The sequence below is a fragment of the Paramisgurnus dabryanus genome, chromosome 10 (genome assembly GCF_030506205.2).
Source record: "Paramisgurnus dabryanus chromosome 10, PD_genome_1.1, whole genome shotgun sequence".
In the NCBI taxonomy this organism is placed as follows: domain Eukaryota; kingdom Metazoa; phylum Chordata; class Actinopteri; order Cypriniformes; family Cobitidae; genus Paramisgurnus; species Paramisgurnus dabryanus.
Window position 1 is genome coordinate 34065607 of NC_133346.1, and position 25939 is coordinate 34091545.

General features: G+C 37.1%; 2 protein-coding genes and 2 long non-coding RNA genes across 4 annotated transcripts; 1 reads left to right on the forward strand and 3 right to left on the reverse strand.

Annotated features, from left to right (window-relative positions):
• The first annotated feature begins 10566 nt into the window (after positions 1 to 10566).
• On the forward strand, positions 10567 to 11081 carry LOC135718446 (uncharacterized). Its single transcript, XR_010520805.2, has 3 exons — positions 10567 to 10695; positions 10794 to 10927; positions 11010 to 11081. It is a non-coding gene; the product is annotated as an uncharacterized lncRNA (long non-coding RNA).
• Positions 11082 to 14065: 2984 nt separating this feature from the next.
• On the reverse strand, positions 14066 to 15600 carry LOC141282868 (uncharacterized). The gene is made up of 6 exons (XM_073815952.1): positions 15394 to 15600; positions 15170 to 15286; positions 14942 to 15093; positions 14630 to 14833; positions 14319 to 14524; positions 14066 to 14201 (listed from the first exon to the last, which is right to left on the reverse strand). Exons 1-6 carry the CDS (start codon positions 15571 to 15573, stop codon positions 14077 to 14079), a joined length of 984 nt encoding a protein of 327 aa, XP_073672053.1. The 5' UTR covers positions 15574 to 15600; the 3' UTR covers positions 14066 to 14076.
• Positions 15601 to 15811: 211 nt separating this feature from the next.
• LOC141282935 (uncharacterized) lies at positions 15812 to 17564 on the reverse strand. Its single transcript, XM_073816120.1, has 6 exons — positions 17449 to 17564; positions 16984 to 17208; positions 16621 to 16809; positions 16367 to 16511; positions 15929 to 16102; positions 15812 to 15841 (listed from the first exon to the last, which is right to left on the reverse strand). The coding sequence occupies exons 1-6, from the start codon at positions 17460 to 17462 to the stop codon at positions 15812 to 15814; spliced, it is 777 nt and encodes a 258-aa protein (XP_073672221.1). The 5' UTR covers positions 17463 to 17564.
• Positions 17565 to 23000: 5436 nt separating this feature from the next.
• LOC135718185 (uncharacterized) lies at positions 23001 to 25730 on the reverse strand. Its single transcript, XR_010520651.2, has 4 exons — positions 25617 to 25730; positions 25078 to 25197; positions 24733 to 24820; positions 23001 to 23863 (listed from the first exon to the last, which is right to left on the reverse strand). It is a non-coding gene; the product is annotated as an uncharacterized lncRNA (long non-coding RNA).
• Between the last annotated feature and the right edge of the window lie 209 nt (positions 25731 to 25939).

Genomic DNA, 25939 nt, shown 5'->3' on the forward strand with positions numbered 1-25939 from the left:
GGCATCCAAGTTAGGGCCGTTTGAATGCAACGAGGTGGTACGCTGTAACTCGGCCGTGTAAAGGGTTAGAGAGACGTGGGTAGGCTCATTCGAAAGGCCCTGTCGAGTTGAATAAGGGACCCGAAGGCCTAAATGCGCCCTAGTTACAACCGTTTGAATGCGACGCGGTGGTACGCTGTTACTCGGTCGTGGAAAGGGTTAAAGAGACGGTAGGCTCAATCGAAAGGACCTGTCGAGTAGAATAAGGGACCCGAAGGGCGAAGGCCTCGGCCTAAAGACGCCCGAGTTACAACCGTTTGAATGTGACGCGGTGGTACGCTGTAACTCGGCCGTGTAAAGGGTTAGAGAGACGTGGGTAGGCTTGTTCGAAAGGGCCCCTCCGGTAGAGCAACCGACCTGAAGGGCGAAGGCCCCGGACCTAAGGCACACGAGCTGCGGCCGTGGGAAAATGCGGGGAGGGACCGCCATATCTCGGCCGGGGAAAAGGTAAGAGAGACGTGGGTCGGCTCGTTCGAAAGGCCCCGTCGAGTAGAATAATGGATCCGAAGGGCGAAGGCCTCGGACTTAAGGCGCCTGAGCTACGGCCGATTGTAAATTTTCTAAATGTATTTATCAGACAAGGTGAGTAGCAGTGACCCAATTCTTTTGCATTGGAAGAGTTGGGGGAGGATGTGTGCACAAACAGAATCATACAAGCTTGTAGGCTCTTCAGTTGTACAATCACACACTCATTACTTTAGTTGTATGACTACCATCATGCATGCTCTATTCATATGAGCAATACTTCAAACTCCCACTTTTAACTTAATATTAATGGAGTGATCCACTTTAATGATGAGGCCCATACTTTAATCTACACATTATAAGCTTTACAGAGACATGCCAAACATGAATTCTTTATTTAGAGCTAAGATTCGGATGTGTGCATCAAAGCAAAGGCCTTTCTCTGGAGTTTTGTTTTGCATTCTTTTAAAAATATCTGTTACTCAAAGAAATCATACTTTAATACATTTTATACACTTTTCATAAAATACAGTATTAATAGTATAAAAATGCTATGTAAAGTGAATGGGCCTCATCTTTAAAGTGGAAGTCCTATGCCCCAAACCTTTATTGTTTTAGCAGTGTTTTAATTTAAACATTATTAATTAAATGTAATTGTTTATTTAGAGCTAAGATTTGGATGTGTGTATCAAAGCAGGGCAGACTACTAATAAAAGAAAAAAAATGAAAGTACACAATAGGTGAAAAGCAAATGTTGTTTTATTACAAATAAAAGTATATACATTCAGGGTAAAGTCTTCATGTCTGTCCTTCCTCCCACTGACTCAGTATCATGGTAGCCTTTGGAAGGTTGGAAGACCACCCCTGGCTCTGAATCCAGGCCTCAATCCCACTGACAGAGGGCTGACGTCGACCAAAGTGTTCTGTAAAAAGAAATCACAAGAAGCATTAGCCATTGTGGTGACATGTTTTATGAGAATTTAATTATTTATCCATCCCTGACACAATTTTTTATACAAAACATGTACAACCCCAAAACAGAAAAAGTTGGGACACTGTAGAAATTGTGAGTAAAAAAAGGAATGGAATAATTTACAAATCTCATAAACTTATATTTTATTCACAGTAGAATATAGATAACATATCAAATGTTGAAAGTAAGATATTTTGAAATGTCATGCCAAATATTGGCTCATTTTGGATTTCATGAGAGCTACACATTCCAAAAAAAGTTGGGACCGGTAGCAATAAGAGGCCAGAAAAGTTAAATGTGCATATAAAGGAACAGCTGGAGGAGGACCAATGTTTAGGAATGGGAATGTTGTCCTATTCTTGTCTAATACAGACTTCTACTTGCTCAACTGTCTTAGGTCTTCTTTGTCGCATCTTTCGCTTTATGATGCACCAAATCTTTTCTTTGGGTGAAAGATCTGGACTGCAGGTTGGCCATTTTAGTACTCAGATCCTTCTTCTATGCAGTCTTGATGTTGTAATTGATGCACTATGTGGTCTGGCATTGTCATGTTGGAAAATGCAAGGTCTTCCCTGAAAGAGACGACGTCTGAATGGGATCATATGTATCTAGAACTTGGATAAACCTTTCAGCATTGATGGTGTCTTTCCAGATGTGTAAGCTGACCATGCCACAAGCACTCATGCAACCCCAAACCATCAGAGATGCAGGCTTCTGAAAAGAGCGCTAATAACAACTTGGGTTGTCATTGTCCTCTTTAGTCCGGATGAAATGGCATCCCAGTTTTTCAAAAAGAACTTCAAATTTTGATTCGTTGGACCACAGAACAGTTTTCCACTTTCCCAAAGTCCATTTTAAATGAGCCTTGCCCAGGGAAAACACGTGCGCTTCTGGGTCATGCTTAGATATGGCTTCTTTTTTGACCTACAGAGTTTTAGCTGGCAACAGCGAATGACACGGTAGATTGTGTTCACTGACAATGTGTTCTGGAAGTATTCCAGAGCCCATGTTGTGATTTCCATTACAGTAGCATTCCTGTATGTGATGCAGTGCCATCTAAGAGCCCGAAGATCACAGGCATCCGGTATGGTTTTCCGGTCTTGACCCTTACGCACAGAGATTGTTCCAGATTCTCTGAATCTTTGAATGATATTATGCACTGTAGATGATGATAACTTCAATCTCATTGCATTTTTTCTCTGAGAAGCTCAGAAAACTATTTTTCGCTGCAGCATTGGGGGAATTGGTGATTCTCTGCCCATCTTGACCTCTGAGAGACACTGCCATTCTGAGAGGCTCTTTTTATACCCAATCATGTTGCCAATTGACCTAATAAGTTGCAAATTGGTCTTTCAACTGTTCCTTATATGTACATTAAAATTTTCTGAAATATATGTTTAAAAACCACACACACACACATGGTTATAATGTAATTTTGAATACAAACTTACATGTTCATGTTCAGCAGTCAGAAGCACTTCTGCCACTTGTGATGCGGCCGTTTTGTGCTCTTTAATGGCCACAGAACAGCCATTCTTAGTGGGTTTCCTTCCCTGCCATTCCTCAACCTGCAAACACACAAGCATGCATTTCAATGACCGGTCTCACTAATAATCCAAAAACATGAGCCATTGATGAAATTAAAAATGTAAAAAAGTTGCTAAAGTACACTTACGGTCATGTTGGTTACAACGCCAGGGCGCTGTAGGTGCTTGAGGATGATGATGGCCTCCAAATAATAGAGGACCAGTAGACGGTCGTTCTTGTCCAGCTGATCCGCAGGAACTTTTTTAGGACCCTGTAGTTGCGCCATGACCGCGAGGAAGTCAGCACGAGCCAGATCAAGTATGGCCATACAGTCTGCCGGCTGCTTCTCTTTACCATAACCATGGTATCTGAGAAATAAAATAGTAATGTTTAGCTCACTTGTGATTTCCATGTTATAGATAAAAAGGAGTGAAAAACAAATAAAAAAAATACCTTTTCTGGGTCAGCTCTTTATTGACATGCTTAGACATATCGGAGCGTATGCCTTTCAAAGGATCAATAAATTTTTTACAATCCTTGTATAGACTTTCGTTTTTGGTGATCAGATTAGTTGATGTGATGATGTACTTCATAAACCTTAAAGAGAGAAAGAAATGATTGTTATAGCCAGAAGACACCATATGTGATAATTATCAGTTCACAGTTACATTATGTGTTTGTTACGTTAAACAGTACTGACCTGTTAAGACTTTTCCAGTAGTTTAGCACTGTTTGCTTGGAGAGTTTGGTCTCGGTGAGTACATTAAAGTACTCCTGCACCTTCTCCACGTCGCGAACAAACAGCAGTTCCGGCTCTTCGGAGTTCATGAAGTACATGAACCGAGATACATTTTCCACCTGTAATTATACATTACACATTAAAATCTGCAGAGCTGAATGTAAGACAGGTTAACTTAAATGTATAATTACACTGTAACAATACCTTAAAATAAAGTTTAACATATGTTTTTTCCAATGTATTTATTTTATTTTTTTGTGTGTGTGTGTGACATTAACATTTGTCTTTTCTTTTAAAATTACCTCTTGTTTGCTCTTACGGTTGCCTAAGTCCACTTGTAAATAGTGGTTAAAACCATCCAGCATTGGGTGTTTGATGGAGTGCTTTTTGTAAAGGCCCTTTTTCGCCATCTCCACTCGGACATCATCACTCCACCGTGGCCCATTGCTGCAAAATCAAATAAACCAGGTGGTCAAATGATTGTGTATATGTTCAAGAGTAATCATATCCAATCTCTGCATCTGCTATTTCTGTGAAAGATGTAGTGAAACTTTACCTCTGATAGTACTCCTCAATGTTCTCATCATTCTCTGGCTCTGGTTCTTCTGGTTCTTCCACAGCTGCTGGTATCTCTCTCTCAGCATGTCTTGTGGAGCTAGCACTCTGAGCATAAGAAGCTGGCAAATGAATGATAGGAGGAATGTTCCTCACCACCAAGCCCTTCTTCTCCATTTCCTTTAACATACTAAGAAAAGAAAAACAGTTAATACACACACGTTTGATGGAATTGTCAAGTATTGTACTGCAACAGTACCAAGCAAACTGCAAAAAAAACTGAATGTCTTACTTTGTATTTTATTATCTTATATAAATATCTGAAAATAAACTAAATTCCAGTTTCAACTTAATTCAATAAACTACCTGGCAAGAGGATTAGCTGCTCCAAAAATCTCCAGAAGTGTGTTATACTCCCAGAAACGCCCGTTCTGGGAGAACTCAGCCATCTCCTTTTTGGACTGGAGCACAGTGGCTTGGATGTCCTCCTCAGTCCGGCCCTGCATGCAGACCGTCCTGAGATGCCCAGGAAGAGTGCGTGGAGCCTTCCTGCAAATCGGGCAGAGGAAGTAGATCCTGCTGTGGTACTTTCTGTATGTACAAAAAAATAAAGGTTATTTCACTAGTAGTATTTTTGTCTTGTTTAACTTTTCTTAACCGATTCACAGATAATTTTGCTTGTTTTAAGCTCAACTTACTTCAATCCTAATACATATAAATAAGTTGGCATAGTTCTAGCCAGTGCCAATGTTTTTAAAAAATTTCAACTACCCCTTTATATCTTTTAACAAACAAAAACAAGGCAGCTTAACACAGTTATAAATTGCTCACCCATCAGAATCCATTTCAAGTTTTCAGAAGAGAAATAAGTTGTCTAGAAGAAAAATCTGAGATGTGGTCTAAAACAAACCAGGTTGTCCAGAAGATAGCAGTTACCTGTATCCAAGGATGATCCGAACTGACCATATGGTCTCTATTTAACCCTGTTTCTGGATTCAAACTAGCCAATGAGGTTGCAGCATTCCACAGGCCCCTGCAAGGTGATAATTGCACTGAAACTGATGACTCAGCATGCCCCTCTTATGTGATAATGGCCCTAAAATCTGGGGTGAGTCACTTATCATAAAATTGTTAGTACAATTTTTTGTAAGTTTCTATAACTTTCTAATTAATTACATTTAAGTAAATGTGACCAAATATTTGTAAACTGAAGATCAAGAGCTTCATTTTGATAGGAAACACATGAAAAAAGCTTGAGATTTTAAAGAAAAAAAGAGTACATGCACTCCATCCTCAGATGATAAGGTGCAGAGAGGTGGCAGATAGGCATCATATCAAACTGAAGCTCATTATGTTCAATTTCCAAAGATTTAATCACATTTACTTAGTTGTAACAAATGTGAAGCTAATATAAACTAATAAAAACATGTTCTTAACATCAGAGCTTCAGGGCCTAACATTCAAACCAGCAAAATAGGGTGGCTGGATTCCCATCGCCCAGCCAAGGTGTGAATGTCCTTTCCCTGGCATTGATTAGAACTATGCAAGTGGAAAAACCAGTTTGAGTTAGCTGCTTGAAGACATATATTTGTATTAGTTTCACATTTTATTAGTTTAAAAAAATCTTTTGTGTAAGGTTTACATTAACTCTTTCACCGCCAGCGTTTTTAAAAAAAGTTGCCAGCCAGCGCCAGCGTTTTTCATGATTTTCATCAAAGTTTAATGCCTTCCAGAAAATGTTCTTCTTTAAATATATAAACATACAATATACCAAATGAAAGAACAGACCCTCTGCTTTCAAACAAAAAAAAAACCGTTTCATCCTACCTTTAGTTGTTCTTTTGGTGCTTCGTTGGGGCTTAATGAGCACCTATTATGGGATACACGTTTTTAAACATCCTTTTGTGTGCATTAGTACATGCTAACGATATTCAAAAAGTACGTACCTCAAAGAAAACGATGACGCGAGTTATAGTCTCTAACGTTCGAGGACTACAAAAAACACTCGAATTGTAGGCAACAGTTTACTTCCTGGGATTAGTGACGTAGATAAGACCAACATTATCATAGTTCAGCCCTCTCTGCTTTGCTTGGGTACGCCCTCAAAGACGGGGGTGGGGAGCGCGGAGTCAGAAGAGAGCTAAAATGGCGGAGGTTGTGAGTCCCTGCTTTGACTCTGTTTGCAAACTCTTGTTTCATTGTTTAAGCGATTAAATCTCTCGAGTAGACGCTGTCTCTTTAGATGCGAGGGAAAAATAGCACTTTATGGACTTCCACAGAGGACATCATGTTTAATACGGTTCCGGAAAAATCCAGTCAGAAGTTGTTCACGGAGTTTTCACAATAACTGCTTCTCATGAACCGAAGCTGGATTTGCGCGACGTCTCCTCTTGAAAGTTGGATTACTGTGCACTTCTGGATCACAGGCTGTAAGTATTCACGTTTATTATTTGCCTTTTACTGTACGTTACGTAACCGGTAACCGGAGATTAACATAATGTGCGTGTAGAGCTAAGCTTGCAAGCTAATTGTTTTGTGTTGTAATACTGTATTTCATAAACAGAGGTGTCAAGTAACGAAGTACAAATACTTCGTTACCTTACTTAAGTAGCTATTTTGGGTATCTATACTTTACTGGAGTAATTATTTTTCAGACGACTTTTTACTTCTACTCCTTACATTTTCACGCAATTATCTGTACTTTCTACTCCTTACATTTTAAAAATCGCCTCGTTACTTCTATTATTTCGGCTTGTTTGCTTTTTTCATTCCGGCTTATAAATTGCATCATCCAGATAAATGCGATTGTGGTTGGATGAGAAGTATAAACATACACCATTCCGACACCCTATTGGTTTGTACGCAATCCCCGCCCCCCAGCTGACTGCAGATGATCAAAAGTTTGTTCGATGCTGCTGCACAGAGAAACATAAAAGAACCGCGAGAGCGATTAGAAAGCATGCGGAGCAGTTTGCTCTCGCGATGCTTTGATATCATCCACCATCCTTTTGTACAGTAACAGAACGCAGCATTCTGTCTTCAAATGGAAAAGTACGAAATAAAACTCGCGCATCACTTTCAGGTCAGTTCACAAGCCTGTGTAAATATATAGCTGTCTGCTGACACCAACTCATCTGTGTGATTTAAATAGTGTAACAATACCAATTTATATCATATAACTTCAGTTGTTCAACTTAAATGACATTGTGCTGCGTTGCGTTTTGAAGCATGGCAAAGATATCTATGCTAAAGACATCTGTTGTTTTGTATATGCTTATAACTACCCTAAATTTTATTTGCATTAACAAAACCTACTTAGCTGAATGCTTGAGTGTTAAATCAATCAAACACATAACCATACATACCAACTTTTGCTTTTGTTAATAGACATCAGCTGTTTCCTTAAACCTGACTTTTTGAATTTACTTACAAGAAAGACATTTAGTAATTCTCCTTAATTGCTTGGATTTATACTGACTAAAGTAAAGTATACTAAAGTCCATTAGCTACACAAGTACAGATACAGGAATATAGGCTACAATATATAATTGCATATTTGTATAATTGTAGTTTGTGTTGCTGTCAAAATAAAATTTTAAATGAAAACAATAATAGCATATTTCTATTCTCACACATACTATAGTTGTGTGAGATTTTGTTGTTTTTTAACTAAAGAGGGCACCACTGTAGAAGTTTTGCCAGCAGCGGCCCTGCTCTGAAGTTTGACTTTTTGCACCATAACAATATTTATAGGCAACTAGTCATCATATCTTCCTCTCTATGTTAATGCTCAGTAGTACACATATATGGTTCTTTAATGCAGTGGTTATTAGGGGTGGGAATCGCTTGGACCCTCATGAATCGATTCAGAATCGATTCTTAGGGTCCCGATTCGATTCAGAATCGATTCTTGACGTACTAATTTGCATATATGTGACGTCATTACGTCGCATTTGCTTTCAAAGCCAGGTTAATGTTTGCGCTTTTGCTAGTCTCTGAACTGTCATATACTGTACTTTAATGCAACTAGGGATAAATAATGTCATTCTTATATACATACATGTGTTGTTTCTGTTGTAAGACATTAAAACCAGTAAAAATATTAATTTAACGTGACATATTAATTCTATATGTTAACCGGCATTAACTTCCACGAACGTTAAGCGTCTAATCATCATCATTATACACAGTGATTGGCAGTATTACTGTATTTATATAATGCAGCGCACCCAGCGACTGAATAACAAACTATGTGCATATTTTTACAGAAGTATATTCATGTTATATCTAAACAGTCTGCGGATGGTTTAGGGCAGGGGTGTACAATACGTCGATCGCAAAGGCAATGCCGGTAGATCGCACAACTGCTGCTCCACGCGCAAAATTGTCATTATGGTCTTTTGGAGTAATTGTGAAACATGCAGGTCTTTTTGAGTTGCTGCGCCTTTCTTCTCAAATGTGTTTTGCCATGCCACTGCAGCTCAGTCGTCTTTAACTTCCAAAATTCACATGGATGCGCATTCTTGCCTCACGCAGTTCCTGTTTCACACGCACGGTGTGTGTGAGCGAGCAAACGAGAGGGAGAGAGAGGCAGCGTAGCGCTGATTTGTATGCTTCTAATACTGTTAGTTTCACTAAACCGCATCTCCGCTATTTTAAGGAGTACTCGACATGTACTCAAGGATTTTTTTTAAAACTCCTCAAAAAGAATAGAGTAATGGTGACAGCCCTAAATTCAATGTAGAGATATATGCAGTATAGTCCTACAAGCATTTAAAGTGTTCTTTCTCTTCTGCTCTTGTAAGCTCGGCTATGCGCTCTTGCAGGGCGCGCTCTCTTAAGTTGTCCGTGTGCATCACCGCTCCCCCAGTTGAGTTCCGCCTTTTGGTTCTGATCACGTGACGTTATTTTGTAAACTAACATTTAAGAATCGATTCTTGACATTTGTGAATCGATTCAGAATCGGCCCACGTCCGAATCGCGATTCATCTAAGAATCGATTTTTTTGCCCACCCCTAGTGGTTATCAAACCTTTTTTTTCACGCCTCCCTTGTGTACAGTGGATTCCTTTACGACCCCCCAAAGAAAATGTATGACATAAACATTCTAAAACTTACAATTTGAATTAAACAAAACATATTAAATTATACAATGTATTGCTTTTGTTTAGTAGCCTTATTTTTTGAGGTTTAATTACACAGAATTTATAATAAAGTAATGTATTTCATAAAATATTATAAAACTGGGGCCCCTGGCACCATCTCGCGGCCCCCAGTTCGAGAACCACTGCTTTAATGTATTTGTTCGCATTGTATTGAAATGCGTTCATTTTTAATGGGCATGTACCGTATGTGGTTGAAACAGATAGTCTAGTGCAGGGGTAGGCAACATGGAGTGCCGATGTCCTGCAGTGTTTAGCTCCAGGTCTAATCAAGCAGACCTGAACAAACTAATAAAGGTTTATAAAGTCACCTGAAACTACAGGTAGCCAAGGTATTATAAGGGTTGGAGCTAAAATCTGCAGGACATCGGCACTCCAGGACTGACGTTGCCTACCCCTGGCCCTAGTGCATCCCAAATTGTTTAACATTAACATTTTTAATATAACACTATAATTATTATGGCCTTTAGAAACATGTTTTAGAGGAGATAGGGTAGTGCACAAAAGGCCCCTGTGGTGCGGCCTAGGCTTTTTTCCGTAATGACATTTTTTCCTTACATTACTTTTACTTTTATACTTTAAGTAGTTTTGAAACCAGTACTTTTTCACTTTTACTTGAGTAAAAAGCTTGAGTTGATACTTCAACTTCTACAAAAGTCTTTTTAAACCCTAGTATCTATAATTCTACTAGAGTAATGAATATGAATACTTTTGACACCACTGTTCATAAACAACGTACCATATTTACACACGTGTATGTTGAATTATGCAGACTATCGTTTTTTTATCGATGTTGGTTTAGACATGTTTACAAACTTGCTAAGTTGCTAAGCTAAATACAAATACAAATGCCAGCTAAACTGTTACCAGTAAAATTTGTTCTCATGATCAAACTCAAGAAACTCTAAGTACAGATGATTTGTTTAAAGTTATATGTATTTTACTGTTGTATTTACTTGAAGCTTTCTTAGATTTTGAAACGAAGTAAACACGTAATGTGTGTTGCTAATGTTGGGCCATGTAATATGTAATACATTTACGTTTTAATGAATAGTCTAAAACGTTTTATAGTCGTTGTACTCTATTGTTATAATATGTCTTTTTCACTGAATACATGTTTGTTTTATTTGTCTATATCTTAGATTCGCAGCTGGACACATCCTTCTACACTGTATGCAAACATGCAACATCATTACACACAGTACAAGGAGTCAGACTGGCATATGAGGAGCAAAGGTGTGTAACACATATGATGTATTTAGCTAGTGAAACCACTACCAGTCTTAGATGTATAACTGATGATGACAAAGTTTTTTTTCTCTGCATAATAATAGGAACCCAGGCAGTAGCATCGTTTCACAATGTTTCCATCACCATCATCAGTGGATGCCTTTGCCGTCCGTAGCCTGAGATTTCAGATTTGCAGCAAAAAAATTTTGATTTTCTCATTTATTGGAATGCTGTGCAGGTATTTAAGTATTTTAGTAACTTTGTTAAATAAAGTAGTATTTACTTTTACAATAAATTAATTGCTTGTTTATATTTTACAGGTATTTGTACCTTGCAGCCATCCATTACAATGTCACCAAGCCGTAACAAAAGCAGGAGAGGGAAAGTACAAGGCTATTTTCCCAAAACAAGTGACATACCGTAAGCAGTAATGTTTTATTTCAAATACATTCATAATTAAAAACTTAATGTATGAAGCAGGGAAATAAATGATCAAAACAAAAGATTTATTGACTGCAATATTTCTACAGTTATGTGGATGATGTGATCAGGCTTGTGTTTGATGAGGTATTTGAAGATAAGCTGAAGGAAGCCCTGATTCCAATGGACCTGGCATCACAGTTTGAGAGACCTTCAAAGGAGGACGTGATTGCATGCCATCTTCAGTGCAGGGGTCGTCGAAAGCCAAAATTGTGACCGATCTGATCAGGAAGCTCCAAGCGTATCTGGAGAACAACACACGACAGGATGATAACCTTATAGTGTCGTCTTAAATAGCACCAGCTGACAAAGCTTTGATATGCCATTTATCTGAATAGATAGCTGTAAGAAATGAATTGAACAATTTTTTAACAAAAGCTCAATATGATAACTAAAATATGTTTATTTGTATATTGTTTAACATTTAAATATATATTTGTAATAAATAAAAAAAACTTTTGACTGACTATTATATTTTCTTTAAAGTTACATCTTTTGTTCTTTTGGGTACTTTGTTACTATAATGATACTTTAGTGTTATTGGTTTAAAAATGTAATAAAACTTACTCTAGTCCTGCGCCTCAAAGGCTTATAGTCTGTACAATAAATGTTCTGTGTGTAGGGATTTAGACAATTTGTGCAAAACCTGGATGATGAATCACGCAGGTAAGAGGCCCTGGAACATGTTGCATTCTCCTTAAAACCTAATAAGTAAAAACATAGCACTTATAAGTAAGCAGTCTTTCATAAAAAAGTTTACCATAGTGAAATAATGTAGAACATTCATTTCAATTAATACTTTCTTTGTGCTACATTTGGTGTTTCCATATAGTTTGCACAGTGATATAGTATGTAACAGTCTTTTATAATAAAGTTTACTATAGTAAAATAATGTTAACAAATGAAATAGTTTTATAATCATTTCAACAAATACTTTCTATGTGCTACATTTGGTGTTTCCATATAGTTTGCAAAGTAATGTAGTACGTTATAATTACCTTTTGGATGTCTTTGCAACACATTTTCGTCTTCGTTTAGCATTCTGGCAGAGCTAAGGACACCTAAAAAAGTTAAATCCAATCGCGTTCATTGACGGAGATCGTTTATATCGTAACGGCCTTCTGAACTCTCTGGATCGAGCTTGAAGTGGTAAGGCAGTACAGACACCATCGTTTATAGAGAAATATAGCGCTTGTTTACGTTGCCTGTGACTCTCAGTCAGAACCGGAAAACCCACGCGTAGTCAGGGACGTAACCTTTCAAACACACGCCGAACCCAGTTGACAAATAACAGTTGAGTAGTCATCTGACCAATCCGAATACACTAGACATTTTGGGAGGCGGAGACAGGAACTAAATCCGAGCATTTTCCAGACATGCAGAAATCGGTGAGGTATGTAAGCAATTTATAAGACTCACAGTGCATTAGTTCAAGTTTTAATAACATGTATGTACTATGGGATATTACAATAACGTGCTAACGTGCTAATTTATTAGCATAATTGGTGCTCTTTAAGGCCCGGCTTTTCTGGCCCGCCGAATTCCTTGATGAACCATATATGGTGACAACACCTCCCGTTATAAGTCACGTGGTTGTGCTTTTTCCCTCACTGCAATAATGGCAAAGAGAGTGTAAAAGAGGAACTTTACAGACACAGACATTGAGTTACTGGTGGATGAGGTTAATAACACATCTGTTTGGTTCACTTAGTACGGGAGGAATGACTAACAAAAGAAAACAAATCTGCATGGGAACATGTTACCAGTGAGTTTAATTCCGTTGGGTATGAGAACACTTCTAGAAATAAAAAAGTGGTTTGACATTAAATTATCAGCCAAAAAAAAAAAAACGCGTCACACAAACCGACGTGAAATCAGTGCAACTGTAGGAGGACAGACAACGACAGAACTTGGACAGCGCATAACCAGCATCATCGGCGCGATCCTTTGAAACGCGCTTCCAGCGGAATGGATTATTTGCAAAGTCTTCCAATAATGCAAGATAAGCCATTGCACTGTGTCAAGCATTTGACTGAGCTTTCTTATGTAGGGTTAGACACTAATTTCATTAATTAACTTCAACACTGATTTCCAGTTACTTTATTAACAGTAATCATTTTTAACACATGATAATAAATAGACAAAGTTTTCTTTTAACACTGGGGATGGACGGTCCTGTGTAGTATCGCTATTCTACCACTAGATGCTCTGCGTACCCATACTCCGAGCTGTGCATATATTTACACACATTTCTACGTATAAGTGCAATTTGATAAATTCCAAACTTTGCGTAAAACTGTTCCTACGCACACTTTACGCACACTTCTGTGCGTACGAACACTTGATAAATGAGGCCCCAGGACTTTACCATATTATTTTTATTACAATGAAAACAGATAGGCATCATATCAAACTGAAGCTCATTATGTTCAATTTCCAAAGATTTAATCACATTAACTTTGTTGTAACTAATGTGAAACTAATAGAAAATAATAAAATATTTTTAAACCATACTTTAATCTACACACTTTGTAAGCTTTAAAATTGAATGAAAGAAAACAGAAACTAATAGAAACTAATAAAAACATGTTCTTAACATCAGAGCTTCAGGGCCTAACATTCAAACTAGCAAAATAGGGTGGCTGAATTCCCCTAACCCAGCCAATGTGTGAATGGCCTTTCCCTGGCATTGATTAGAACTATACTAAGTGGAAAAAACAGTTTGAGTTTGCTGCTTGAGGACATATATTTTTATAAGTTTCACATTTTATTAGTTTAAAAATTTTGGATGTGTGTATCAAAGCAGGGCAGACTACTAATAAAAGAAAAAAAATGAAAGTACACAATAGGTGAAAAGCAAATGTTGTTTTATTACAAATAAAAGTATATACATTCAGGGTAAAGTCTTCATGTCTTTCCTTCCTCCCACTGACTCAGTATCATGGTAGCCTTTGGAAGGTTGGAAGACCACCCCTGGCTCTGAATCCAGGCCTCAATCCCACTGACAGAGGGCTGACGTCGACCAAAGTGTTCTGTAAAAAGAAATCACAAGAAGCATTAGCCATTGTGGTGACATGTTTTATGAGAATTTAATTATTTATCCATCCCTGACACAATTTTTTATACAAAACATGTATATTGATGCTTACCAAGTGCACATGATTCACGTAGCTTCAGCTGCTCACTACGCCAGCGGTCGTAGCAGTGCCGCTCGTGCTCGCCACACAGCTCTTGTCGTTTAGGTTTTTTGGGAGGTTGCCCTTCTAAGGTCACAGGGAAAGACTGGATGAGCATTTCAAATGCTGTCTTCTCATCCACCCTCTGCTCTCTGCTGGTGTAAGATGTGGATCCAGGACTACAAGATCAATAAATTAACAATAAGAAAGTAAGTGTTAATGAATAACAGCTTTGGGTAGCAACATTACAAATAATATCGTTCATTAGATTTCATATGGCTTACCTTGCTTTTGCAGCAATGTCCTCCACGACACGTTGCGCTAGAAAAGCGTCTGCCGGAGTCCTCATGCGGTAGTGCTTCTCTGCTGTCTCAGGGGGGTGTCCCAACAACCGAGCTACCGCACTACGATGAGCCTCCGACAGGTTCTTTGCTGCCGTCTCAAAGGCCATCCTGGCATCACCGCTGCTCACGGGTTTAACTTTATACCTAGAACACACGGCAACATTAGAATGCAAAATAACAAGTGGACCATGTGCACCTTTGTGTACTTTAGATTAAGGGTGAAAAAATACAGATATGAATAATGGCACTTACTTTGCATGGAGTCTGACCAGATCATTGCAGGGGTTGTGGATGGGCCTTCCCGTGCTTGAGATAAAGAATTGGCCCTCTGCCATCCTGTCGCCCCCTGTTCTGGATCCCTGGAGCATCAGTGGCCGAATGTTTTGGAAGTATATGCCAAACCACTGGGAAAAAAGAAATATATGTTTAAAAACCACACACACACACATGGTTATAATGTAATTTTGAATACAAACTTACATGTTCATGTTCAGCAGTCAAAAGCACTTCTGCCACTTGTGATGCGGCCGTTTTGTGCTCTTTAATGGCCACAGAACAGCCATTCTTAGTGGGTTTCCTTCCCTGCCATTCCTCAACCTGCAAACACACAAGCATGCATTTCAATGACCGGTCTCACTAATAATCCAAAAACATGAGCCATTGATGAAATTAAAAATTTAAAAAAGTTGCTAAAGTACACTTACGGTCATGTTGGTTACAACGCCAGGGCGCTGTAGGTGCTTGAGGATGATGATGGCCTCCAAATAATAGAGGACCAGCAGACGGTCGTTCTTGTCCAGCTGATCCGCAGGAACTTTTTTAGGACCCTGTAGTTTCGCCATGACCGCGAGGATGTCAGCACGAGCCAGATCAAGTATGGCCATACAGTCTGCCGGCTGCTTCTCTTTACCATAACCATTGTATCTGAGAAATAAAATAGTAATGTTTAGCTCACTTGTGATTTCCATGTTATAGATAAAAAGGAGTGAAAAACAAATAAAAAAATACCTTTTCTGGGTCAGCTCTTTATTGACATGCTTAGAAATATCGGAGCGTATGCCTTTCAAAGGATCAATAAATTTTTTACAATCCTTGTATAGACTTTCGTTTTTGGTGATCAGGTTAGTTGATGTGATGATGTACTTCATGAACCTTAAAGAGAGAAAGAAATGATTGTTATAGCCAGAAGACACCATATGTGATAATTATCAGTTCACAGTTACATTATGTGTTTGTTACGTTAAACAGTACTGACCTGTTAAGACTTTTCCAGTAGTTTAGCACTGTTTGCTTGGAGAGTTTGGTCTCGGTGAGAACATTAAAGTACTCCTGCACCTTCTCCACGTCGCGAACAAACAGCAGTTCCGGCTCTTCGGAGTTCATGAAGTACATGAACCGAGATACATTTTCCACCTGTAATTATACATTACACATTAAAATCTGCAGAGCTGAATGTAAGACAGGTTAACTTAAATGTATAATTACACTGTAACAATACCTTAAAATAAAGTTTAACATATGTTTTTTCAAATGTATTTATTTATTTTTGTGTGTGTGTGTGTGTGTGTGTGTGTGTGTGTGTGTGTGTGTGTGTGTGTGTGTGTGTGTGTGTGTGTGTGTGTGTGTGTGTGTGTGTGTGTGTGTGACATTAACATGTGTCTTTTCTTTTAAAATTACCTCTTGTTTGCTCTTACGGTTGCCCAAGTCCACTTGTAAATACTGGTTAAAACCTTCCAGCAGTGGGTGTTTGATGGAGTGCTTTTTGTAAAGGCCCTTTTTCGCCATCTCCACCCGGACATCATCGCTCCACCGTGGCCCATTGCTGCAAAATCAAATAAACCAGGTGGTCAAATGATTGTGTATATGGTCAAAAGTAATCATATCCAATCTCTGCATCTGCTATTTCTGTGAAAGATGTAGTGAAACTTTACCTCTGATAGTACTCCTCAATGTTCTCATCATTCTCTGGCTCTGGTTCTTCTGGTTCTTCCACAGCTGCTGGTATCTCTCTCTCAGCATGTCTTGTGGAGCTACCACTCTGAGCATAAGAAGCTGGCAAATGAATGATAGGAGGAATGTTCCTCACCACCAAGCCCTTCTTCTCCATTTCCTTTAACATACTAAGAAAAGAAAAACAGTTAATACACACACGTTTGATGGAATATTAAGTATTGTACTGCAACAGTACCAAGCAAACTGCAAAAAAACTGAATGTCTTACTTTGTATTTTATTATCTTATATAAATATCTGAAAATAAACTAAATTCCAATTTCAACTTAATTCAATAAACTACCTGGCAAGAGGATTAGCCGCTCCAAAAATCTCCAGAAGTGTGTTGTACTCCCAGAAACGCCCGTTCTGGGAGAACTCAGCCATCTCCTTTTTGGACTGGAGCACAGTGGCTTGGATGTCCTCCTCAGTCCGGCCCTGCATGCAGACCGTCCTGAGATGCCCAGGAAGAGTGCGTGGAGCCTTCCTGCAGATCGGGCAGAGGAAGTAGATCCTGCTGTGGTACTTTCTGTATGTACAAAAAAATAAAGGTTATTTCACTAGTAGTATTTTTGTCTTGTTTAACTTTTCTTAACCGATTCACAGATAATTTTGCTTGTTTTAAGCTCAACTTACTTCAATCTTAATACATATAAATAAGTTGGCATAGTTCTAGCCAGTGCCAATGTTTTTAAAAAATTTCAACTACCCCTTTAAATCTTTTAACAAACAAAAACAAGGCAGCTTAACACAGTTATAATTTACTCACCCTTCAGAATCCATTTCAAGTTTTCAGAAGAGAAATTAGTTGTCTAGAAGAAAAATCTGAGATGTGGTCTAAAACAAACCAGGTTGTCCAGAAGATAGCAGTTACCTGTATCCAAGGATGATCCAAACTGACCATATGGTCTCTATTTAACCCTGTTTCTGGATTCAAACTAGCCAATGAGGTTGCAGCATTCCACAGGCCCCTGCAAGGTGAGAATTGCACTGAAACTGATGACTCAGCATGCCCCTCTTATGTGATAATGGCCCTAAAATCTGGGGTGAGTCACTTATCACAAAATAAGTTTCTATAACTTTCTAATTAATTACATTTAAGTAAATGTGACCAAATATTTGTAAACTGAAGATCAAGAGCTTCATTTTGATAGGAAACACATGAAAAAAGCTTGAGATTTTAAAGAAAAAAGAGTACATGCACTCCATCCTCAGATGATAAGGTGCAGAGAGGTGGCAGATAGGCATCATATCAAACTGAAGCTCATTATGTTCAATTTCCAAAGATTTAATCACACTTACTTAGTTGTAACAAATGTGAAGCTAATATAAACTAATAAAAACATGTTCTTAACATCAGAGCTTCAGGGCCTAACATTCAAACCAGCAAAATAGGGTGGCTGGATTCCCATCGCCCAGCCAAGGTGTGAATGTCCTTTCCCTGGCATTGATTAGAACTATGCAAGTGGAAAAACCAGTTTGAGTTAGCTGCTTGAAGACATATATTTGTATTAGTTTCACATTTTATTAGTCTAAAAAAAATTTTTTGTGTAAGGTTTACATTAATTAAAAGTTTTTAAATTTGATCAAATCTTTGTAAACTGCACTAGAAAAAACTGGACAACTCCTTTAACTTGCTCAGTAGTATTAATAGTTTTAAACCATACTTTAATCTACACACTTTGTAAGCTTAACAGAGACATGCCAAACATGCCTGTTGCATAAAAATTGAATGAAAGATAATAGTTTTAACAGGAGGTTCAAAGTTGAAAACAGGAGTTTTGCTCCCACATGGTCACCACGCTAGAATATTAATAGAGTAGTTCACTTTAAAGATGGGGCCCATTGACATTACCATATTATTTTTATTACAATGAAAGCAGATAGGCATTATATCAAACTGAAGCTCATTATGTTCAATTTCCAAAGATTTAATCACTTTAACTTTATTGTAACTAATGTGAAACTAATAGAAACTAATAAAATAGTTTTAAACCATACTTTAATCTACACACTTTGTAAGCTTTACATAGACATGCCTGCTGCATAAAAATTGAAGGAAAGAAAATAGTTTAAACAGGAGGTTCAAAGTTGAAAACAGGACAAATGCTCCCAGATGGTCACCAGGCCAGAATATTAATGGAGTAGTTCACTTTAAAGATGGGGCCCATTGACTTTACCAGGGGCGGTTCTAGACCCTGCAAGGTGAGAATTGCACTGAAACTGATGACTCAGCATGCCCCTCTTATGTGATAATGGCCCTAAAATCTGGGGTGAGTCACTTATCATAAAATTGTTTGTAAAATTTTTGTAAGTTTTTATAACTTTCTAATTAATTACATTTAAGTAAATGTACACACTGACTTTACCAGGGGCGGTTCTAGACCCTTTTTAAGGGGGGCTCCAGCCACCCTATCTGTCATCTTAGCCCCCCTAAAATTAGTCTTAAAATTATTACCAAACTATCAAATATATTTTTCTGAAGTTGTATTTATTTGTAAAAAACAATTTATTCGAAGAAAATAATTAAAATAATGCAAAATGCAGAACATTTAGATGAAAAAGAATTACGAGTTCTTGAGGCATTTGATTAGATTTGCTGTTCTGCGCATGCGTCGTAACCGCCAGTGGAGTAAAGTCAAGTGAGTGGAGGAGACTGCGAGCGCCTGTGCGGAAAGGTCACACAGCGACAGCTGCAAACTTAAAGTCATTGTTTCATAAAATATCCAGCATGGAAGCTCAGAAGGTATTTTCGCTAATGTTTTAATTTGTTTGCTAGCGCTGGTATTAATGCAGTCATGTCTGCAAAATATATATGAATACTTGCCATCTTAAATGAGCTAATATTAGTTATCCCCCGTTTATAATTCCAAAATTGCTTTGCAAACTGAAGCCGTGACATTTTAAGTTTACCGTCATGAAACATTTTGCAATACAAGGTCTATATTTTTGCCTTTTTCTAGTTAACAGCACTAGCTGTGAATAATATGATGCTAAGTTTTCGAAAGTGCAATTGAGAAAGCTACGCACGGAGACACAAATAAACACACACACCTGGCATGTAACAAACCCAGTGCACTCACACATTTTGTATATGAAACGCACAAATAAGATAGACTATAATATATATAATATATGTGACTTGTTTGCTTTTATAGATATAGCATTTTTTTAAATGCTGGAAAGGAGAGCAAAGAGTTGGAGAAAGAGTTATGCTGCGTTCCTGGCAGGTTTTTTGAGCCTGTGAATTACGACTTCAAAACCACGACTCACGACTCTATGCGTTCCAGGCAGCCTGTAACCCGTGTTTTTACAACCTTCTACCTGTGAAAGTGCACTGGAACGGCAGTCAAACCCGTGACTTCCCACCCGTGAACTCGTACTAGATCGATGTACTCCCAGTTCAGAGTCGTGGTTTTGAAGTCGTGATTCACGGGTTACAGGTTGCCTGGAACGCGGCATTAGAGAGACTGAAGGGGTCAGAGACAGGTAAGAGATGATAAAGTGTATGTAGCAGTTTCATAGTAAAAATAAAGATTTTTAGCCCCTAAAATAAACATAAATCCATTATTTACTCATCCTTATGTTGTTTTAAAACATAACATCTTTTAATTTTCCAATCAGGAACTAAAGGGGTCATGTATGATTTATTACAGTCATATTTAGAATCAGTGCAGGTTTATGAATCAGATTATGCATGCTACAAGCATGCATGAGACATCTGGAAAGTAAAACTGATTTAAAATGTATAATTAAAAGTACAGTCTGACTCGTATAAATATAAATTCTCATATAAATTGTTAGTAGTCATTAAACTTTAAATATACATATAGTATACATAAACATTAATTATAGATACACAATAATAAATAAAAGTGATAAATAACTTTTATACCTTTATATCTGTAGTTTTTTTATTATAAGGTTAAATCAAAAATCATAAGGGCTTAGAACAATATAGAAGAGTAATGTATGTAGCCTACATAAATTTATTAACATAATAATACTCAATCAATTAGCAAAAAGGCATAACAATGCTTTCTTCACATCATCACTGAGGGCTAAGCCCCCCTAAGAATGAAATCCTAGAACCGCCCCTAGACTTTACCAGAGATGGGACCAAGTCACACATGTGCAAGTCTCAAGTAAGTCTCAAGTCTGAACCTTCAAGTCTCAAGTAAGTCCCAAGTATTTTTTTTCTTGGGCAAGTCCAGTCAAGTCGAGTCACAGGCTATGTCAAGTCAAGTCAAGTTCTGTAGTAGGTCAAGTCAAGTCCAAGTCAAGTCACCTTATTATTGTAATTTTACCTGCAGAATCTGATCTTAATAAAGTGACAAGATATACAGTAAGTAACTATCAGTAAATTACAATAATTTGGATTTGCATTGTAAATACTCATGTTCAGTAAAATACATCTTGGAATCAAACAAAATTGTAACTTCATAAATTATTTATTTTTCACTTCTGCCAACCGTGTTTGAGATTTTCCACATTGAGTCCATAAAACAAATAACAGCTTAACATCCAACAGACCCCCTCTGAACACCTCCCTCTCTCTCAAACATGTGCCCAGAAAAAACGGGCGCATCGCACCTCTTCAGTTTGCGCGCCTTAATTTGAAATAACGAACTTGAGCGTGCAAAAGACGCGACATGTGAACCGCCCCTAACATTGTAGAATCAAGTAATTTTTCTGTGTGTGTGTGTTCAGGTGGCAAACTTGAAAAAGAAGTATTCAAAATTAAAAATAAGTATTTTAAAAATTAAATCAAAATTATTTTGCCCACATTTGTCCCCAACACAGTATGATGAGGGCTACATTAGCTATTATTACATTAGCTAACTACCAACTAACCAGATATTAACAAATTGACAAGCACTTACTGGGCATAATGGCTCTTTAAATGACGACCAAAATTGGAGGTTGCCGTCTGGCTGCCTGTGATTTTAATGTTGCATGTCTTGCAACGCACTGTTCCTCTTTTGCCATCTTGTTGAAGCCGAAAGCATGACCCTCCGTACCCCTCCGGCTGACATGTTAATATCTGATCTAAGTGGGCGTGGTGTGCATAAGGTACGAGAGGGCATGGCGAATGATAGTGTCGTGATTCAGTCATGACAACACCATTCTCAGCCTGCGCTCCAGCTGGGTCGACTTTATTTTTTAAAATAATTTATATATTTTATATTTAAACTGAAAACATGATGTTATTAACACTCAAGTCATTCAATTCATCGTGTCTCAAGTCAAGTCAAGTCCCGAGTCTTTAACTTCCAAGTCCGAGTCAAGTCTCAAGTATTTTATTTTTTGTCAAGTCAAGTCACAAGTCACAAAAATAGCGACTCGAGTCCAAGTCCCAAGTCCCCATGTCTGGACTTTACCATATTATTTTTATTACAATGAAAACAGATAGGCATCATATCAAACTGAAGCTCATTATGTTCAATTTCAAAAGATTTAATCACATTAACTTTGTTGTAACTAATGTGAAACTAATAGAAAATAATAAAATATTTTTAAAACATACTTACACACTTTGTAAGCTTTAAAATAATTGAATGAAAGAAAACAGAAACTACCCAGCAAACACAAAAACGTTATAAAAACGTTTTTTTCACGTTGTGAAAAAGTTTTGATAACGTTATTTTCCGACGTACTTAATACGACCAAATGTCGGGTTTTTTGAACGTTATAAATACGTATTTTCACAACGTTGCAAAAACGTTTTGATAACGTAATATAAACGTTTTTGCAACGTTGTAAAAATACGTATTTATAACGTTAAAAAAACCCGACATTTGGTCGTGGAAAAAAACGTTATAAATACCTCTCATGTTGCACGTGCCGAAACGCGTTGGGCGTTTACAGAAAGAACGCGTTAATCATCAAACCTGAGAGCTCTCAATCCTTCTGGAGGTAGACTTGAACTGTAGGTTCCGCAAAATATGTAGTAGATTTCCAGTAGGCTTTGAACTCATGTTTAACACAATTCTTCTAAGGACCCGTTAGCTACACTGACAAATCACTGGAGAAAATATCTTATGCTAAGACCTACAAGGATTTAATTTAATGCAACCTAATATGACAAAACGTCTAACTGACAAACATATAATTATAAATATTATGAACAATGAAATAATGTACAAAAAAAAAAAAACGTTTAATAGCTTGTCAAAGACGCCATAACAGATATATCAAGTTAAAATAATTGTATACAAACACTGGAAACGTTTACTAAAAACAAAACAAAACTAAACAATATGCCAAAGAAATCTAACACTTTGCATGGTAATTAAAATCATTGTAAGGTGTTAAACCAAATATTTAATAATACCACCTATTTAACACATTTGGTTTATTTTCTGGGCTAATCTGCTTGGTATGTTTTACCAATAAAGTTTAAACCGAATTTAATCTTTTAATTCAACTTACATATCTTAATGCATTAAGAAAATGTATAAAGGCCTGGTTTCACAGACACGGCTTAGCTAAAGCTACTAGACTATGCCTTAGTTAAATTAAGATGTTTAAGCATCTTTAATAAACATTCCTTAGAAAAAAATTGTTACTGGTGTCTATCTTAAGACAAATCACTGGCACTGGTTTATTTTAAAATCTCGCATTGAAAGTTCTTTTCAATTGAGACAGCTCAAACATGTGTCTTAGTCTAGGACTATAGGCTTAAGACTTGTCTGTGAAACTTAGGGATACGCATTAATCTCATTAAGTAACGAAGTAATGCTAATACAGCAATCATTTAGCTCTAAGATAATACAAGGCATGTGTTTCAAGTCATGCTCAGTTAAACAGACAATTATGATTATAAAGGAAGTTTACAGATTTCCAACCCACTTTGTATTGTTCCAATGTCTGTAATATATGAAATCTGTCATCTGGCAGAGTATTGTCAAGAACTAATTGGGAATTTAAGTTTAACTCAAGAAAAAAAGCGTTAACATGGTCTATTCAAATACCCCAATTTATTGTAAAAATATAACGTGGGTTGAAAATCTGCAAACCTATGCTTTGAGGCAGTGAGTGCAATATATATATATAATGTTTGGCAGTTTTGTATGTCCATCTAGTTGCCATCATCTGAAGTCTCTGAGAGTGTAGGCATCATCTGAAGTCTTTACAAGTGAGGCTGGATCCATACTGGAGCTTCTGTAACTTGTATGGGTATCCTGATAGATAAAAACAGGAAAGCAAAAGGATTACCATAGCTGCTGTTCATATTATTTCAAGCAAAATATGATCATGTGCACTTGTTTATTACTTTTCATTACTTAAGAACAATGTTATAAAATGTGTTATGTGAATGCTTGGCTAAAAAGGTAGGACTTTTTCTAGATTTACACTGGAAGAGTTTGGGAGTAAAATGTGAAAAAGCTCTGCCACCTTTTGTGGACTTTGACATCCTGGGTACTACCAATAATTTTGTGACCTTATTAAGCAATTATCTGGTTCAAATCACAATCTGATTTTTTCTGGATTCCTTAGTAAATTTTTCCTCATTATTTGTGGAACCGAGACAGTCTCTATGGAACAAACTACATATGCAATAGTATCATTAAGTTGGAGGAACAAGCCATCATAACTATAATTTACAAAGCCATTCAAAGGTTTAGGTTCAGATTTTTTTAATGTCTTTTATTATATGAACATATTGTAAGTTGTCATTTATTCCTGTGATTAATGTTGAATTTTCAGCATCATTACTCCAGTCTTCAGTGTCACATAATCTATCAGAGTTCATTCTAATACGCTGATTTGATGCTCAAGAAACATTTTCAATTATTATCAATGTTGTTTGTTGTGTTAATAAATATTTTAGAGTTCCCCTAAAATGGTAAGTTGCACTTCTGTTTGTTAGAAGTGAGAGTAAATATTTTGTTTTGCATCACAGAAATTACACTTAACTGCATATTTACAAAGAAAACAGATAATCTACATTGTGATAATTTCACAACATTTCTGTTTTCACTGTATTTTTGTCAAATAAATAAATCACAGCCTTTTGAACAGTAGTGTTTAAGTTTGAGGTCTTACTTACTAGCCATATGGTTCATACATAGCCCCTTAGAGATGTTTTCTGACAGGTTTGCTTGAACTCTGCTGCATGGCCATCAGCATGGACAAATCTAAAAACATAACATGCAACTTGTCACAGAGCAAACAATATTAAGGATGCAGTACAAAAGGAAACCAGCAAGAGTAGAGTTGAAACGTTAAAAAGGATGGTATACAAAAAAATAGAATACACAAAAAATATCTGAATTTTATGTTTTTAGGTTTACTTATTTATTATATATTGCACAGTGTCACTCACGTTTGTCAAAACCTTCTTTAAATAACTGTAATACATTTTTTAAAGGAAAATAACAAGATGCAAGATTACGTTGGGAAGTGCATATGAAGTGATTGAATGAGCTTTTTAAACATCTCTGTCAGCAGCTCCATTCGAAAATGCAGAAATCTTGAGCTTATTTTCTATTATAGAGGGGTTATTTTGTCACTCCTGAAATCAGAGAACAACTTTTTATCTATACTGATTTACGATAAAACCTTGTAATACTTTCAGCTAATTTTGACGCCCCATGTTAAGTTGCTACTGCCTAACGTAACAGTACATCCATAGACTGTGAGTACATCGCATATTTTAGGATAAACAAATTAACATACTTCCAATAATGCATTGACACCCTTTACAACGCTTTTAAAACCTCCCATCGACACATTTAGATGTTCTCAATCGCCCAAACTTTCATAAACAAGCGCTAAAACTATAGCGCTAGCACCATGCTAACGGAAATGCTAACGGACTTTTCTCGAAGACACAAGCCATTTCAATGAGGTAAATATTGAACAAAAGCTTATCAAGTAGGTGTTAACCACAGTTGTTTGTATTATTTTTGTAATTTGAGGGACAAAACTTACCTGAAAAAGTGAAGAAAACCATAGAGACACGGAGCTTTGCCGCTTTCTGTTGTTCCTTGTAGCCTCGTTTCCATGGTAACTGACTTCACTTCAACGGATTTAAAGGGGCAGCACCCGCAGAACACACACACACAGCATTTACATAAATAAACATCTTAGAAAACTACATAAACAATTTAAATCGCATTAAATTATTATTAAATTGTGAATTTAAAACTTTTGGTTGTTCTTTGTCATATAGGATAATTTAATCTTTTTATTTAACTTTTTTTTAGCTATTACGCTAGTATTTTATTCTAATCCTAAGATTCTAAACCTGTATA

Excerpts from the sequence above, each read along its gene's own strand:
- LOC141282868 (XM_073815952.1), bottom strand. The coding sequence starts at position 15,573 with ATGGCCATACTTGATCTGGCTCGTGCTGACATCCTCGCGGTCATGGCG. Across the intron at positions 14,834-14,941 it reads CTGGTCAGACTCCATGCAAA|GTATAAAGTTAAACCCGTGA; the intron begins GTAAGTGCCATT and ends CGTGTGTTCTAG. Across the intron at positions 14,202-14,318 it reads ACGTGAATCATGTGCACTTG|AACACTTTGGTCGACGTCAG; the intron begins GTAAGCATCAAT and ends TTCTTTTTACAG.
- LOC141282935 (XM_073816120.1), bottom strand. Across the intron at positions 16,810-16,983 it reads GCGGCTAATCCTCTTGCCAG|TATGTTAAAGGAAATGGAGA; the intron begins GTAGTTTATTGA and ends TTCTTTTCTTAG. Across the intron at positions 16,103-16,366 it reads ACCGTAAGAGCAAACAAGAG|GTGGAAAATGTATCTCGGTT; the intron begins GTAATTTTAAAA and ends GTATAATTACAG.